Source organism: Apteryx mantelli, chromosome 4 (genome assembly GCF_036417845.1).
Source record: "Apteryx mantelli isolate bAptMan1 chromosome 4, bAptMan1.hap1, whole genome shotgun sequence".
Taxonomy (NCBI): domain Eukaryota; kingdom Metazoa; phylum Chordata; class Aves; order Apterygiformes; family Apterygidae; genus Apteryx; species Apteryx mantelli.
Window position 1 is genome coordinate 54,243,517 of NC_089981.1, and position 14,298 is coordinate 54,257,814.

General features: G+C 34.0%; 1 protein-coding gene across 1 annotated transcript in view; it reads right to left on the bottom strand.

Annotated features, from left to right (window-relative positions):
• Positions 1-14,298, bottom strand: part of RYR3 (ryanodine receptor 3) — a 223,046-nt gene that overhangs the window by 26,153 nt on the left and 182,595 nt on the right. Inside the window, exons 76-90 of the mRNA XM_067295678.1 lie at positions 12,180-12,276; positions 10,617-10,726; positions 9,703-9,754; positions 8,962-9,018; positions 8,575-8,674; positions 8,304-8,383; positions 7,934-8,010; positions 6,287-6,360; positions 6,026-6,043; positions 5,488-5,568; positions 4,989-5,077; positions 4,691-4,819; positions 4,217-4,321; positions 2,983-3,064; positions 1,339-2,660 (exon numbers count right to left, since the gene is read on the bottom strand). Of these exons, the coding sequence (XP_067151779.1) occupies positions 1,339-2,660; positions 2,983-3,064; positions 4,217-4,321; positions 4,691-4,819; positions 4,989-5,077; positions 5,488-5,568; positions 6,026-6,043; positions 6,287-6,360; positions 7,934-8,010; positions 8,304-8,383; positions 8,575-8,674; positions 8,962-9,018; positions 9,703-9,754; positions 10,617-10,726; positions 12,180-12,276 (2,473 nt within the window). The remainder of the gene's footprint in view (positions 1-1,338; positions 2,661-2,982; positions 3,065-4,216; positions 4,322-4,690; positions 4,820-4,988; positions 5,078-5,487; positions 5,569-6,025; positions 6,044-6,286; positions 6,361-7,933; positions 8,011-8,303; positions 8,384-8,574; positions 8,675-8,961; positions 9,019-9,702; positions 9,755-10,616; positions 10,727-12,179; positions 12,277-14,298) is intronic.

Consider the following 14,298-nt stretch of genomic DNA (forward strand, 5'->3'; position numbering starts at 1 on the left):
ACTCTGTCACCTCACTATTCATGCTTTTCCTTATTTGTTTCCTTGTTTCCTGCGTGGTGCTCAGCATAGATCTCTGTGGAACTTCACAGTAAAAACTATGTCCTAACAATTTCCATCATGAAGCCGTACACAATTTCACTGGTTATTTTGCAGTTTCTCTGGCTATACAGTAACGTCACTGACCTTATGGCTACACAATTGTTTTTTTCCACAATATAATGGCGAATTATATTCAATTGTGTATCAATAGCTACAAATAAGTCTTAGAGAAACGTACATTTCAAAGAAAACAATTGTTCCAACATTTCTTGAAGAAAATTACAAAATATTACTCAGACCTCCCAGGGTCTTAAAGTTCAAAAAGACTTTTTAAACATCAACCACATTACATTTATGCTAAATGAGACATGATTTAAAAGGACTGCCATTTTTAATTAAACACATGTAAATGAATGAATAAATAAGTAAGAAAATAAACAGAAAAAAATAGTTCTACTTTTAGGCAGTAAACAAATCTTGGAGGAAAACATCTGAATAAAGAGGAAATAATGAACTATGAAGTTGTACAATGCGGGCTTATGTTGAAAATACCTGGCAAGCATGCTATAAAGAGCTGGACTAAATCTGATGAGTAGAAAGAAATCTTTGAATTACAAGTAGAAACAGATCTGAGATGTAGAGTGAAATATAATGCCAAATCTGATAGAGGCATTCAGATTTTGACCTTTAGCTCAGGCCCATTTTTAAATAGAAGAACAATAAATTATATTTAGCTTAGCAGAGTGAAACAAAGTAAACTGTTCATAAAACAGAATAAAAGTGAAGTATGATGCTATGATAAACATTAAAGTAACAATAAATTCAGGCAAATTATTTCAAATAATAGGAAATACAAAGGATATTTGATTGCTTATAATCACTAAAGCAACTAGAAGAAAGAAGTTAAGATGATGATAAAGAATTATTGAGGAAAAGGTATATTGTAAAGGTAATTGATGTATACTGTAACAAAATGAGGAGTGCAGAATGAAGTATACAAGACTGTAAACTGCTTAAAACAAGAACTGTTCCTACAAAGCTGCTAGCATTTCTAGGTTTGACTAAAGTCCAAACGAACAGTAACAACAATTCACTGAAGTGAAATCTAGACACACTGGGCTGAATTTTTCTGCTATGTAAGCTCTATTTTTTTAAAAGAGTACAGAATAGGAAGTATGTTCTCAGCCAGTGCATTTCTTAATCAGTTAACAGCCAAATAATTCAGTTACTACTAATAGAATATTCAGTAATATATTTGTATTATCTTCTGCAATGAAATACCAAATCTCTTTAACCTACCTGTACTCCTTTTTTCTTACGAACTGTGTTTTCCAGAGAAGAAGGAATATCAGAACCAAGTATTTCTGCAATATCTCCAAGTCCAGCATCATGACCATGTTTAGAGCCACCTTCTTTCTTTGTATGAATGCCAAAAACATCTGAGATGATGTCACTTTCTCCCTTTTCACCCTTTACAAATTGCACAAATTCAGCTCTAATGCCATGCTCAGCACCTTCAGCTTTTTCTGCTTCCATAACATCATCATGGATTCCAAACTGTGTTGGGTCAGGCATGTCCCCCAATATTTTAGTAACTTTGATGTTCTTGGCTCCTTCAACCAGGCCACCCCCAAATACAGTGCTCCAAAGAATCTGGAAAATTCCCCATACTACAGAAAAGAACAGTTGGAATATCCCTACAAATAGCATCCAGAAAAAGGAGAAAAACACTTTCACCATCTCTTTTACTGTCATCTTTCTAACTTTCCTGTATTGTTTCCTTAGGTTCTTCACAGTGACCATTTTAAAAAAGTTAGCAACATTCTTCTTCACTGCAACACAGGCTATTGCAAAAGCTGAGGCCGATTCCAGGGACTTTTCTTCCTCATCATCTCCAATATCCATTACATAATAAGGCTCTGCCACTTCCTCCTCCTCAGGCCTTTCAGGTAAATCAGTCTCAGAGATCTGGGATGCTAACTGCATTTCAAAGATTGTGTCTTCACAGAAATTCACAAAGAGCTCCATTTTTTCTTGCTCTCCACCTTCATTCACAACGTCAAATATGAACTGCCTTTTGGATTCCTTCACCTGTGGCTTCTCCCACTGCATTCTGCTGGATTCACTGATTTCAAAGTAAACTCTCTCTATCTTCTTGGCTCCACCCATTATCTCAATACGGCCAAGGTAAGGTTCAAAGTAATTAAGAACACTTTCCGCAGGTTCTAGTAAGCTCTGAAGGCGTGAATCATTAGGCATATGCTCCGAAAGATTTGTTAACAATACTGCTACATTAAATCCAATGTCTTTGGCTGGTTCATGAAATCGTTCCACAAAATCAACATAGTTAAACATATCATTTTCATCAGCTTCTGCACAGGATAGCAGGAATTCAATCTCTGACTGTATGTATTGTTTCTGAGCTTCCATTGATTTCTGGAATTCTTTCTTTGAGATGATGCCTTTACTGTCTGGGTCATGCTCTTTGAAAGCATCTGAGTTAGTTAGATCTTTTAACTTGAGAAACATGTCAAAGAACTTCAAAATCATTTCTACATTGCTAGATGATTCTACCAGCGTGTCTACCATTTGTTTTCCAATAGTTCCATTTACAACGTTACCTATATTGTGTATTAAAAAAAAAAAGTTATTTAGTGTCGCTATATTTTAAGTTAATAATTTCATATTCATGCTGAGAACAAAAGAAAAATGCCCATTTTCATATTTCATTCTTAAATCTCTGTAAGTCTCCTTTCAACTTGCTTTTCAGTAGCAGCGCTCTTTTTCATGGCTATGTTCACCCGATAATAATTTTTAAATAAATATGAAATAGCTTTTGTATTGGCATCATATAAAGGCAAAGTTGAGAAAGGTGAATAATTATCACATTTTATGTTATGAAGCTGTGATAATAATATGTGACCATTAAAAAACAGGTCCAACCTTCAAGCAGAGACAGCAGCATTACTACCATATCCTTTAGGAGATCCAGTAGTTCTTTAAGCAATTCAATCTGAGCAGAGTCCTGGAAAAAAAGTAGAGTTAAGGGTTTTTTTCCTTTGCATGTATCTTATGGGAAAATAAATACCTGTGGAAGAAACCGCATGCAGGATGGTCATCCAAATATAGTTTAGACACTTTACCAACATTTCAGTGTCATTTTACTACAATCTGCTATCAGTAGGCTTTTACAATATGAGGGTAACCTACTACAGCAGAGGTTTTAATAAAGCATTAAGGACTGCTGAAGTGCAGTTAATGGACAGTAGAAACTCATAAACTTTGTTACTCGACAAATCTGGCAGTATTCACCTCAGAAAGAAACTGTCCTTTCTCACTTCACAGTGACTATTTAGTGGTGTAATGCATTACCACTCAAATAGAACTAGAACTTCAGTAAGGTTGGAGAATGTGCTACAGAACATGAGGAGACTAACTTGGATTTGTGGCTAACTTGAAGGGCTTAGAACTGTGAAGTCTCCTTAAAATTCTGATACACTTCTGCAGAGTGGGAAGAAATGTTATGAACAGGTCAGAGGGTAGCAGAGATACTGACAAGGAGTAAAATGACTCCCTGCACTATTGCATTCAGTGTCTCATGGCTTGAGTGTACTGGTACAGTAAGAAGTCACCAAAGAACACAGAAGCGTGAAACTGTAGAGTGGGGTAGAACTCTCCAAGGCCCTGCATGGTGAAATGAACACTGCTTGTTGTCCTCCTTCCCACAGACCGTGAAGAATTGACTAAACAAGTTGACTGACTGTCACATTCCCTCCCTCTCTGAAACTTTCCCAGCTTTTCTCTTGCCCTCCCTTGCTGTAGAATGGGAACCTTGCTTTTAATGGTGCTTCTGCTATGACAGATCCTCTGGTTTTGGCAACAGGAAAGAATGGACCAAATTGCCACCCTTGTTATCAGAAAGATATAAATGAGCTGAAAGCAACAAAATTGTGAGTTTAATATTAGAAAAGGTGAGCATCCACTGATGATTGAGACTAAAATAAGTGATATGAAGATGTAAATTAGTCTTAAGATTCAGTGTTGGACCTCTACATGACAAGAAGAAAGCTATGCACAGCCAATGAGTGCCAGTATGCTAACTTTACAGCTTTCAACATTCACTTGACTGTATTTTATAAATAGATGCAAAAAATAACTACTGAACTAGTGAAAATACCTGTGAAAGTTTCATCTGCATATTGGCAAAGACATGAAGGAAGCCAACAACTGCATCCCACAGCCTACTATGAGCCAGACTCTGTTGGTTACCTATGCAAGGGCCCTAAAAAAAGATTCAGATAAACACATTTTTTATTTATGTATAATCAAATTTAAAAAATAATTTGCCTGCCTAAGATTTCTATTTGAAAAAATGAAAAAATAAAATTTAGACTTCCATGAAGCTATACTAGAAAGCTTTCCAGGATTTCTTTGGTGTCTAGTGCATAAATTCTAGCTTCTATCACGTTAAATTTACAGCCATTCGCATATTTTAATATTAGCTTTACACTTGGCCAGTGATTCCATGTAACTTTATCAAAATCAAGAAAAATACAGCCAAAATATATACAAATTTTAAGGCAGGACAGGATCAGGCCATGTAAATGTATAACATCACTGTTAATAACCCGGGCTAAAATTTTTTGTTTACCTGGATATATTCTGTAAGTGAATTGAATATTTGTTTGGTGACAGCCAAAGCTTTAGAGAAGTTACGTTGTCCTGATTCATCAATGACATCTTTTCCTGAATAGTACCAGTAGAAGTCACTGATTGATTCCTAAGAAAAAACAACGTTTTTATTTTCTACTTCTGAATTTTGTACACAATATTTAGTGCCTACGTTCATATAATCAAAAGTTGAGGCAGCAGATCAAAATTAGTATTTCTGTGTCGATCTATTTCTCATGGCAATAACTACATTTTTTATTTAACTATGTTTTCCTCACCTGAAGACGCAAGAGATAATCAACTGTACTGATGATAATATTGACTGTTGTGGTGTTGCCCATCTGAGTACGTAGGTAATTTTGAAAATCTGAAATAATAAATGATTTGTGTTTGGTAAATATAAATGGAGAAATCGAAGACACAAGATTATCTTCATGTACTGATGTGGAAGATACTCTTTTAAAGTACCCTCCCTGGGTACAGATGCTTATTACATGGGCTAGAAATTGAATTATAATATATCACAACATAAATACAACTGAAGAATTGTTATCCACATGCCTTGCAATAGACTTTGCTATTAATGACATACATAAATTCTGAAATTAAGTTAAGACTTAAAAATTCAAATTAAAATGCACAATTCACATCTTTGGCACACCACTTTTCCTCAGAAAACTAGATCAACTAGTTAGAGAAAAAAAAATCTTAGAATCAATTCTGTTTAGAGAATAAATTTAACACACATTTTCCCCAAAATTAATTCAGTTCACTTACCATTGTTATGCCCTTCACAGAGCAGCTGTAGAAATCTAAATAGATCTCGAGTAAATTCATCATGCTGCAGCACTTTTTCACCTTTAAAATACATAAATACAATGATTATGTGACTATTGTTATTGTTAAGCACACAGAACACATCATCTTCAAACAGCATCCTTTAAAAAGCAATATTACAAAAGCTGTCTTAAAGTAATTTAAAGAAACAGACTGATAATAACAAAAATAAAACAAACTATGAGACAGAAAAAGCACAGCCAAAATATTTAGCACTCCAATGCATTCATGGTTTTAAGAAAAAAAAGGTTACTTGACTATATATCTAATAAGTAAATGGTTAATTACCAATAAAACCATGCCTTAAATATGAAAGACACTTCTTTAATAAGCATCAAACTGTTCATCCAAGCTGAACACACAACCCGCTGCAGACCATAAAGCTAAACCTTAAAGGATGTCTGGGAAGATGCAATTAAAGATTACACTCTGTATTTGCAACACACAATAGTATCAAAATCTGTAAACCCAAACGTACCACGCTCACGAACGATGACTGTGGATCAAAGAAAAATAACATGAATACAGGATAAGAAAATTGGAAGTTACAACATTTTTTCTTAAAAATGATTGCTAAAGATTTTGTAAATATAAAGCATATTCAGAACTCAAACTCTAAAATTATTTTTAGTAAGTCTATCAACAGAAGCTTCAAGCCACAATAAATAACAGTTCCAGTTAAAGAAGGAAGCACAAACAATGTTTTAAGCACTACTAGAATCAATTTTGTTCTACTTACGAGTTCCTTCTTCAGTAACCATTCCCAGGCCTTCTGCTTTATTTTGTCTCTCAAACGCATTCAAGTCAAGAACACTTATATTAAAAAAAAAAAAAAACAGGAAAAAGTACTATAGTACACAATGAAAAATTAATTTCTGCTAGGAAATCTCTGGAGGCCTTGAACAACTAGCCTTGACCAAATGTGATATGCATGGCCTCATATTTTATGTAACATGCATATAAAATAAAAGAGCTTGGGAGAAAAATAAAGGTCCAGTGTCCATTTCTGAAGAGAAACAAGTCTCAAGTCAGGTCTTAACATTCGCCTAACTTAATTTCCAGTAACGTCATTTAGGGTTTCACATATAAATGAAAAGAGGAAAAGGAATCTTAAATATTACTCTCTATATTGACTTAAACCTGCCTGCAAAAAGGGCATCACTGGAGTTTATTTCTCAATCACAATGTTTTCCACTAAATTATCCCTATTGTTATTATTATTTTGTTATTCTATATATTATATATTATTACATTATTCAGAAGACATCAGAGAATCCATATCTTCCAGTCAAAGGTCAAAACATACTGAAATCTTTATCCTTTTGCTAACTTGGCATATACCAGGGTTCTCGGCACACAGTCAGAATACTTCCATTCAAACAATCCAAATATAATTTTATGATTATATAAATTTGTTCAGTTGAACAGTAATGCAGTCACACGTTTTAATTTGAAGCATTTTTCAAAGTATTACTTTCAATCTCTTTTGAGTGATCAAGTCAGTTTACCAAAACCACCTTTTTAATGAGGTCCTGAAAGATATGTATATACAACTGGCAATAGTATCAGTGCAGATTCTCTTTGAGCAAGTCCTTGCTAAATTGTTCTACATAAACAGAAAGATGACAAGATGGAATATATGATAATTAGGCTGCAACTGTTTTGCAACTATTTATCGGTAATTACTATAGTGCAGGTCACCAGTCCTTCCTCAGTTTTCCTGCCCTCGTATAGGGTTGCTATGAACTTCTCCATATCTAAATCCCAGTCTACTGCTTCTGACCCTTCTGTTGCTTTAAAATGCTGAGAAAGAGAGGCTGTCTATTGTAAGAGTAATTAGGAACACCAACAGTTTTCCACCTTCTTTATGGGAGTCCTTTACCTAATTTCATTTGAACTTCCAGTTTGTCAAGGAAATGAACTACTATGGGCTCACTGGCCACGTGCCACCTCTAACAAACTTGATACATATGCAGAGGATTCAGATGAAGAGACAGAGATTATGGAACTTGTCAGAGATGTGCAGAAACTGACGGCTTAGCAGAGCTCCACTGGCCTGTCCTCTCCTTCAGTGATGGCTTTTATCCATCCTTAGAACCACCCAGCCAGAAAATTTCAGGGAGCTGGGACCAGTAAAGAAGCCATTGCATTTTATTTTTCTGCCATTCCAAACTAAGCCTTTAAAGGCATACTCAGTCACTCTCTGCTTCGATTGTGCCTTGGAAGAATATTCTAAAAGATTAATGCACTGATTCACAAAAAATTTCCATAAAAGCACTACAATCTGTGACTCCTGTAATTCAAATCTAACAAATGCATTTGCATTGGGCAGTAAGCCACCAACCTGAATAAAACTGAAACTTTAATAATATGATTTATGTTTTACCTGCAAGACTGCATCAAGCCAGAGAGACTTTGAAAAAATCCAGCATCCTTTTTCTCCTTCAGGTAGTCCAGCATTTTCTACAGGATATACATTTGGGAAAAAAATCTATATTAAAATTATTGTAAATTAACAATTTCCTAAATTACCATACTAAATGCATAGCACTGACCAGCAATAATATCATTTTTCATGTAAACAGACAGCTTGCTCTTCCCTTATTATAACAAAACTACCCTGATATTTCTTCATCATTTAACTTAAAATTAATTGAACTCTTCCTAACACAACAACGCAACAGGACATTAAAATTCTCCAAATGACTTCCTTCCTTTATACAAGCAAGACACATAGCAGTTAAAAAGAAAATTACCTGTTGAACTATGGTATTCCCACCATTTAAAATAGCAATACCAAGTTTTAATGTTTCAACAACCATGGGTCCTGTATGGCCTGTCAAAACAAGGACACAGTCATTAAAACTGCAATTATTAATTATTTAATCAGAAAAGCAGTCCAGAAAACTTTACCTAATGTAATTTGTAATTGACATTTAATTTTGCCTCATTATATATCATATACAAGTTGTATAAGATACACATATGATATACAGATATGTACTTTAACACTTCACATAACATTACCTTTGCTTGCACTAATCATCTGAAGGACCATCTCAGCAGCTCCACGATCATGCAAGCGAGCTTGCTGATAGAGAGTTCTCTGTTTTTCCATTTCTTTCTCCTGGGTTTGGAAACAAAAATGGGAATAGAATACAGACTGGAACCGATTTAGGCAAAATATGATGATGTGATGACGAGAAATCTGATGCTGTTGAAGGAAGCACCTGCTTCCATAATCCATAGCTTGTCTAATTCCAGAACTTCAGAACACAGAGTCTTTCCTTTATATGAATAATCTAGTAAAGCAACTCAATAGACACTGTTATCCTTGCCCTACTCTAATAAATATATTTAAAATGATGTCTTGCGCTTTAGTCAATGAGAAAAAAAAAAAGGTTAAAATTTTACCTCAAATGTCTTCTCTTTTTCTTCATCCTCCTCTTCCTCCTCTTCATCCTGACAGCTCTTTTTATGTTTGCAAAAGAAATCATAAGATTTTGCTTAGTATGAAACGTAACGGCTATTTGTATTTCAGTATTTGCACTATAAAAATGACTGTTCCAAGAAGTTTTCTAAAGCAATAATTCAATCCATTAAGAAGATTTAAGATCCCTGTAATCCTAAATATTTGTGCTCAGCCACACTAAGCTGATATTCCCTAATATATGAGTGGGTTTCAGGCTATTTATCCAACTACAGGCATACCTCTAACTGTAGGTTATGTGTTCTCGTGTCTTAGCTATTTCTATCTACAATATTTATGTTTCCAGTTAAACTCTCCTCATATTTAAGTGCCAGCTATAATCAACACGTTGGAAATATTGATTGCTTTTGACAGACTTCAAATAGTAGCTCAAAAATAATTATCTAAAGAATAAAGATACTGTTAAGATGTCTCATGAGTTATCCTATACAAAACTAAGTGCCCATTGATAGCAATGGGATTGTGCATATCACAGTTTGATAATTATATTTTAAAGCAGGAAATTTCTTATATATATAGCTCTGAACAGCATTTGTTTCATTAAAAATACAGAAACTACTAATATTAAGTAATCCACATAAGAGATAGAAAGTTTAAAAAGGATCTCAAATAAACAGGAAGTACCTGAGTGGGGTGAGAGATGGAAGCTGAAATGATATATTTACCTTTGCCATCATGGCAGAATAGGCAATATATAAAGGATCATCTTCTAGTTTGCTATAAAGAGGAAAAAAATCATTTAAAAATTTTTAAGATGTAGTAATAAAAAGCTGTCATACTGCTACTAATACGTAAGTTCCATTTTTATTAATGGAAAGTATGTATATATCTACTTGAAATCCCTCTGTACTTGAAAATCCTATTACAAATTTATTTCCTAATCTCAAACCAAATCTACATGACTTTTTAATTGAACAGTTTACAGGTATATTTGGATATCCAACTTAGTCATTTATAAGGATAAGTAAGACTAAGTGGCTGATGCAAGTCCAGAAAAGCATTATGGACATATAAGTTATAATTATTCTAATTTTTAACAAATGTCAGATGGTAAGATTACAGAGTAATCATACAGAAAAACATACAAAGCTCTGGAGAATTTTGCTACTTATATGAAATGTATATTCTGATCAATAGTCTAAATTCAAAACATAAAATGGCACTGAAAGAGATTCACTCTAACCATCAGTGGTATTTTGAAACCTCTTCTAACACATTGAATAAAATTTAATGAAGGCCAACAGTAAGAACATTTATCCATTACCAGCAGATACTGGAGGAATACCCTGCATGGAGCAACCATTCCAGTAGACCTTATGTTTCTATGTGAATTCAGGCTTGGCTATTTCTGTATTGGGTATTTACCAAGTTTTATAAATGTCAAAAATATGTCAACATTTGTCTCAACATAAAGTTTATATTGAGGTTAATGCATGAAAACACTAAGGAAAAGGAGAGGTAGAAAAGTGCTCACCCTGGACAATACTGAACTGCAGTTACGTTAAATCACTTTTGTAATGTTATTAGCAATCCATGCGTGATTTTACTGAATATACTTTTAAACATGGCTCTTTTTTACCTCCTCTCTGTGAGAGCACTGCGACTAAAATAGAGGATAATCTGATGAAGTGGATCAGGATGTTTTTTCTCAGTCTCTTCCTCTTCCTCTTCCTCTTTTTTTGGAGGTGTCTGTGTCAAGATTTATATCAGAACATACAGATTAAGCTTCATGAGTAAAAAAAACCTGAACAATTAAGCTCAGAAAATGATTTCAGTAATTTTTTTTGTCCAGTTTGTATTAACTTCCAGTATTCATCTTACTCAGCAGCTTGCAGCAGAACCTGCAACATTTTGTGCCTGTATAACTAAGAAGCATAGTATCTGACTCTGTTATTCTTATTTGATAGTAATATAGTTTCTCATTTGCAAGGTATTGGGAATGAGACAGTGAAAGTTTTAGGCAAGCCTTATTCAGCAGAAATTATATGTAGGTTTCCAATGGACCAGAACTGAAAGAAAGTCCCAACTCAATTATTTAGCAGAATTGATTGGGAAATTGAACTGTTTTTAAGACTGTCATCAGATGCATACCACTGAGGCTGCTATTTGCTATAATACTTTCATGTATCATTTCTAGATAACTAATCTTGATTCAATAAATGTAAGAACTGCTCTTACTATCAACTTCAAATATTTTTTCGCAGTCTGAAAGAAAACATATCCAGCACTGGCATAAAAGGAGGGTATTCTTCTTTACTTGTACTGTCACTGGTAGGATTTGTAACGTAGGATTATTACTACATTTAACATCAAGGTATGAATAATGTCATATGATAAATATTTCCTTCTTTGCCACTAACTTAAAAAGAATAATTAGCATTATCATAAGAATAACAATGATCCAATTACAAAACGTAATAATAATCAAATTACAATGTAACTGCTTTCGCTAACACTGAAGCATCTGCTTGTGATCCATGAAGCCATTTATTCATGGTGTTTAGATATCAAGGACATAGGCCCCTCAGAAATATTTTAGACAAACTGACTACAGAGGAGGAAAAAAAAAGCAGCAGCCTTTCTGAATCAAGATTAAGTAACACAGTACTGAAGTTTGCCAATCACCTTCATCAAGTTCATGTGTAAACTAAATTTTTGCTGAATATGGCTGCATATATTTATGTCTCCTTATGAAGTATCAAAAAAAAAACAGCAAAACTAATTTGTATTCAAGCTGAAAATGTTAAAATTAAATATTAAGCACCAACAAAAATTTCAAAAAGGGGAAAAGCATCAATTGTGTCAAGCTTTAAAAAAACAGTAATTAAAATATAGGAACATAGGAATTAGCATAATGACAAATATAGACTGACAGTTCATCTGATCCATTTCTATTCCCAAGAATGAGTATTGCATACTTCAGCTGAAGGCATGAACCACCTTAATGCACCTCAGTGTGCATCACATGGCAAACGTCTTTTTGACCACAGCAGATAATGTCCTTATGCCTTGAAGCACAAGGATTTTATAAATTTATGCAAATGTATACAGTACATAAAAATTATATATATGCTATAATAGATACATGAAATATAGACTAAAGTGGGCACTGAAAAATATGCCCAGTTATGTCAGTACTTACAGCCAAATCCTGAACTAGTTTCTCCTCAAATGAATATTCCTCTGTTTCTATCCAATAGTTCTGATAGCCATGGAGGAAGAGGTTAATAGAACGGTGCCTGGGGGGGGTTGTGAAAGTGAGATCAAGAGGGGTAACGGAACACAGTATAACAGCTCAGGTGGTTAATGATTAGTAAGGATACGTGTTTGTACAATTTTGATCCTCTGATTGGTCAGTGAAACAAAATTCAAAATCTAACTAACATTCAGTGAAAAATCTGAAAGTATTTCTGAACATTCTTGCTATTATCTAAATATTAGTTTTCATTCTGAAAGCTTTGAGAGTGCTCAGTTATGTTATACATGAAATTGCAGGACTGGAGTTTTAATACAAGCATGGGAAAAATTCATATGTTAATACACTGAGAATGAGTGGGTGGGATTTACAAGTTAATTAAACTCGGACACTGAGACAGCAGAAGTTGGCTGTCAATAGCAAAATAATATCAATTTTTTTCCAGCATGTTATCTGTGGACACTCACTGCCTTCTTCCACAAGCAGAAGCCTATCCTCAGCTTCTTTTCTTTCAGCTACACCTCAGGGCAGTAATAATGTGTCCTCAAAAAAGCTGGATTAGACATGCACAAGAACCGCACTAGAAAAAGACCAACTCTAGAAGACTGTTAGGCATATTGATTACTACTATACAGTTGGATTAATTTAATTGTACAAAGTTGGATTAATTTAATTGTACAACTCTCCACAGAAAACATAGTTAATGATAACAAACTACACATAAATCTGGCCAAACCATTCCATATTTTCATTGTATTTGTGAGGAAATTTTGTTTGGAAGCACACTGTATGAATCCTGTGAAGTAAGGTTGTTCCACATAGTCTTTTCATTTATTTTTATCTTGCACCAATACCAGAACCACACAAACTGTCTGTACATAAGGCTTAGAAGCTCTATATGCCATGACAGATGTATTGTGCACATAAATTATTCTTATTCTACTTTTGCAAAAGAATGCTATTTAGCCAATCCTCTATGCTCCCCTGCTGGCACTGCTGCCATTTTCTTATCAGATTGCAAAAACTGACCAATCAGAATCCTCACTGAAAATTGTACAAATTCATGTTTTATGATAACATCAAATCATGGCTGGGAAGGAGTAAGTGTGCGCATAAGGAAGAGGCTCTCCACAAGTTACATTACCGTTAACTTGAGTATAAGCCTGTCATACTGAGTTTTTTCATGTACTTTTTCCAGCCAAACACGTTGAAAGGTGCTCAGGAAGAAATTGCTAATTTTGTGTCTGAAGAAAAGCATATAGGTTTTCATTGAAGAACTAACAACAAAGGCACAAGTTAAATTCAATGAAGTAGTCAGAAAGAATGTTTTTTCAAACTGTGTATGAAAAATTTCCATGTACAATTTTGCTGTATCTATGTGCGTATACAGATGATAGACAATAAAACAATTTGCAAATTAACTTCCTTAAAACATCAAACACTTAAATACACATGTCAGAGAAAACACACTTATCAAATAAGACACTTTTTCAAAGCACTGTACATATATTCATTAATGAACAGAGAACACAAAGAATTAGCATAGGTAATTTCACCATTTTTTTTTCCTGGAGAAACAAGAATATTTGAAAATACAACTACGATTTCCTTTGTATCTTAAGGTACTTCTCAAAACAGAGAGAACTTGGAATATTTACGGAAGAAGTTACAGTAATTTCTCTATGATTTTTCAACCTGCTATTTTAACAAAGACCTGCACATCAAGGGACATCTTAATTTCTGAAACATCTCACTGGGGTTCCTAAAAACTGATATATATTCTCATGAAGAAAATGGATTAAAATGGGAGATTAATATTAAAGTATGTTGAAAGCCACCTAAATCTCTAGAAAATTATCAGAGGAAAGAGCTCATTATCTACCAAAGATCATAATCTTTTCTAGGATGAATGAAAGGATATTGCCATTATCAATTTCCTTACTGCCCTTTAAATTAATTGTTTCTATCATCAAATTTAGAACTAACTCCCAATATAATACTGCAACTAAAACGAGGAAATATACAGGATAAGCAGAGCTGCATTTGAAACTGTGGTTCAATGGGA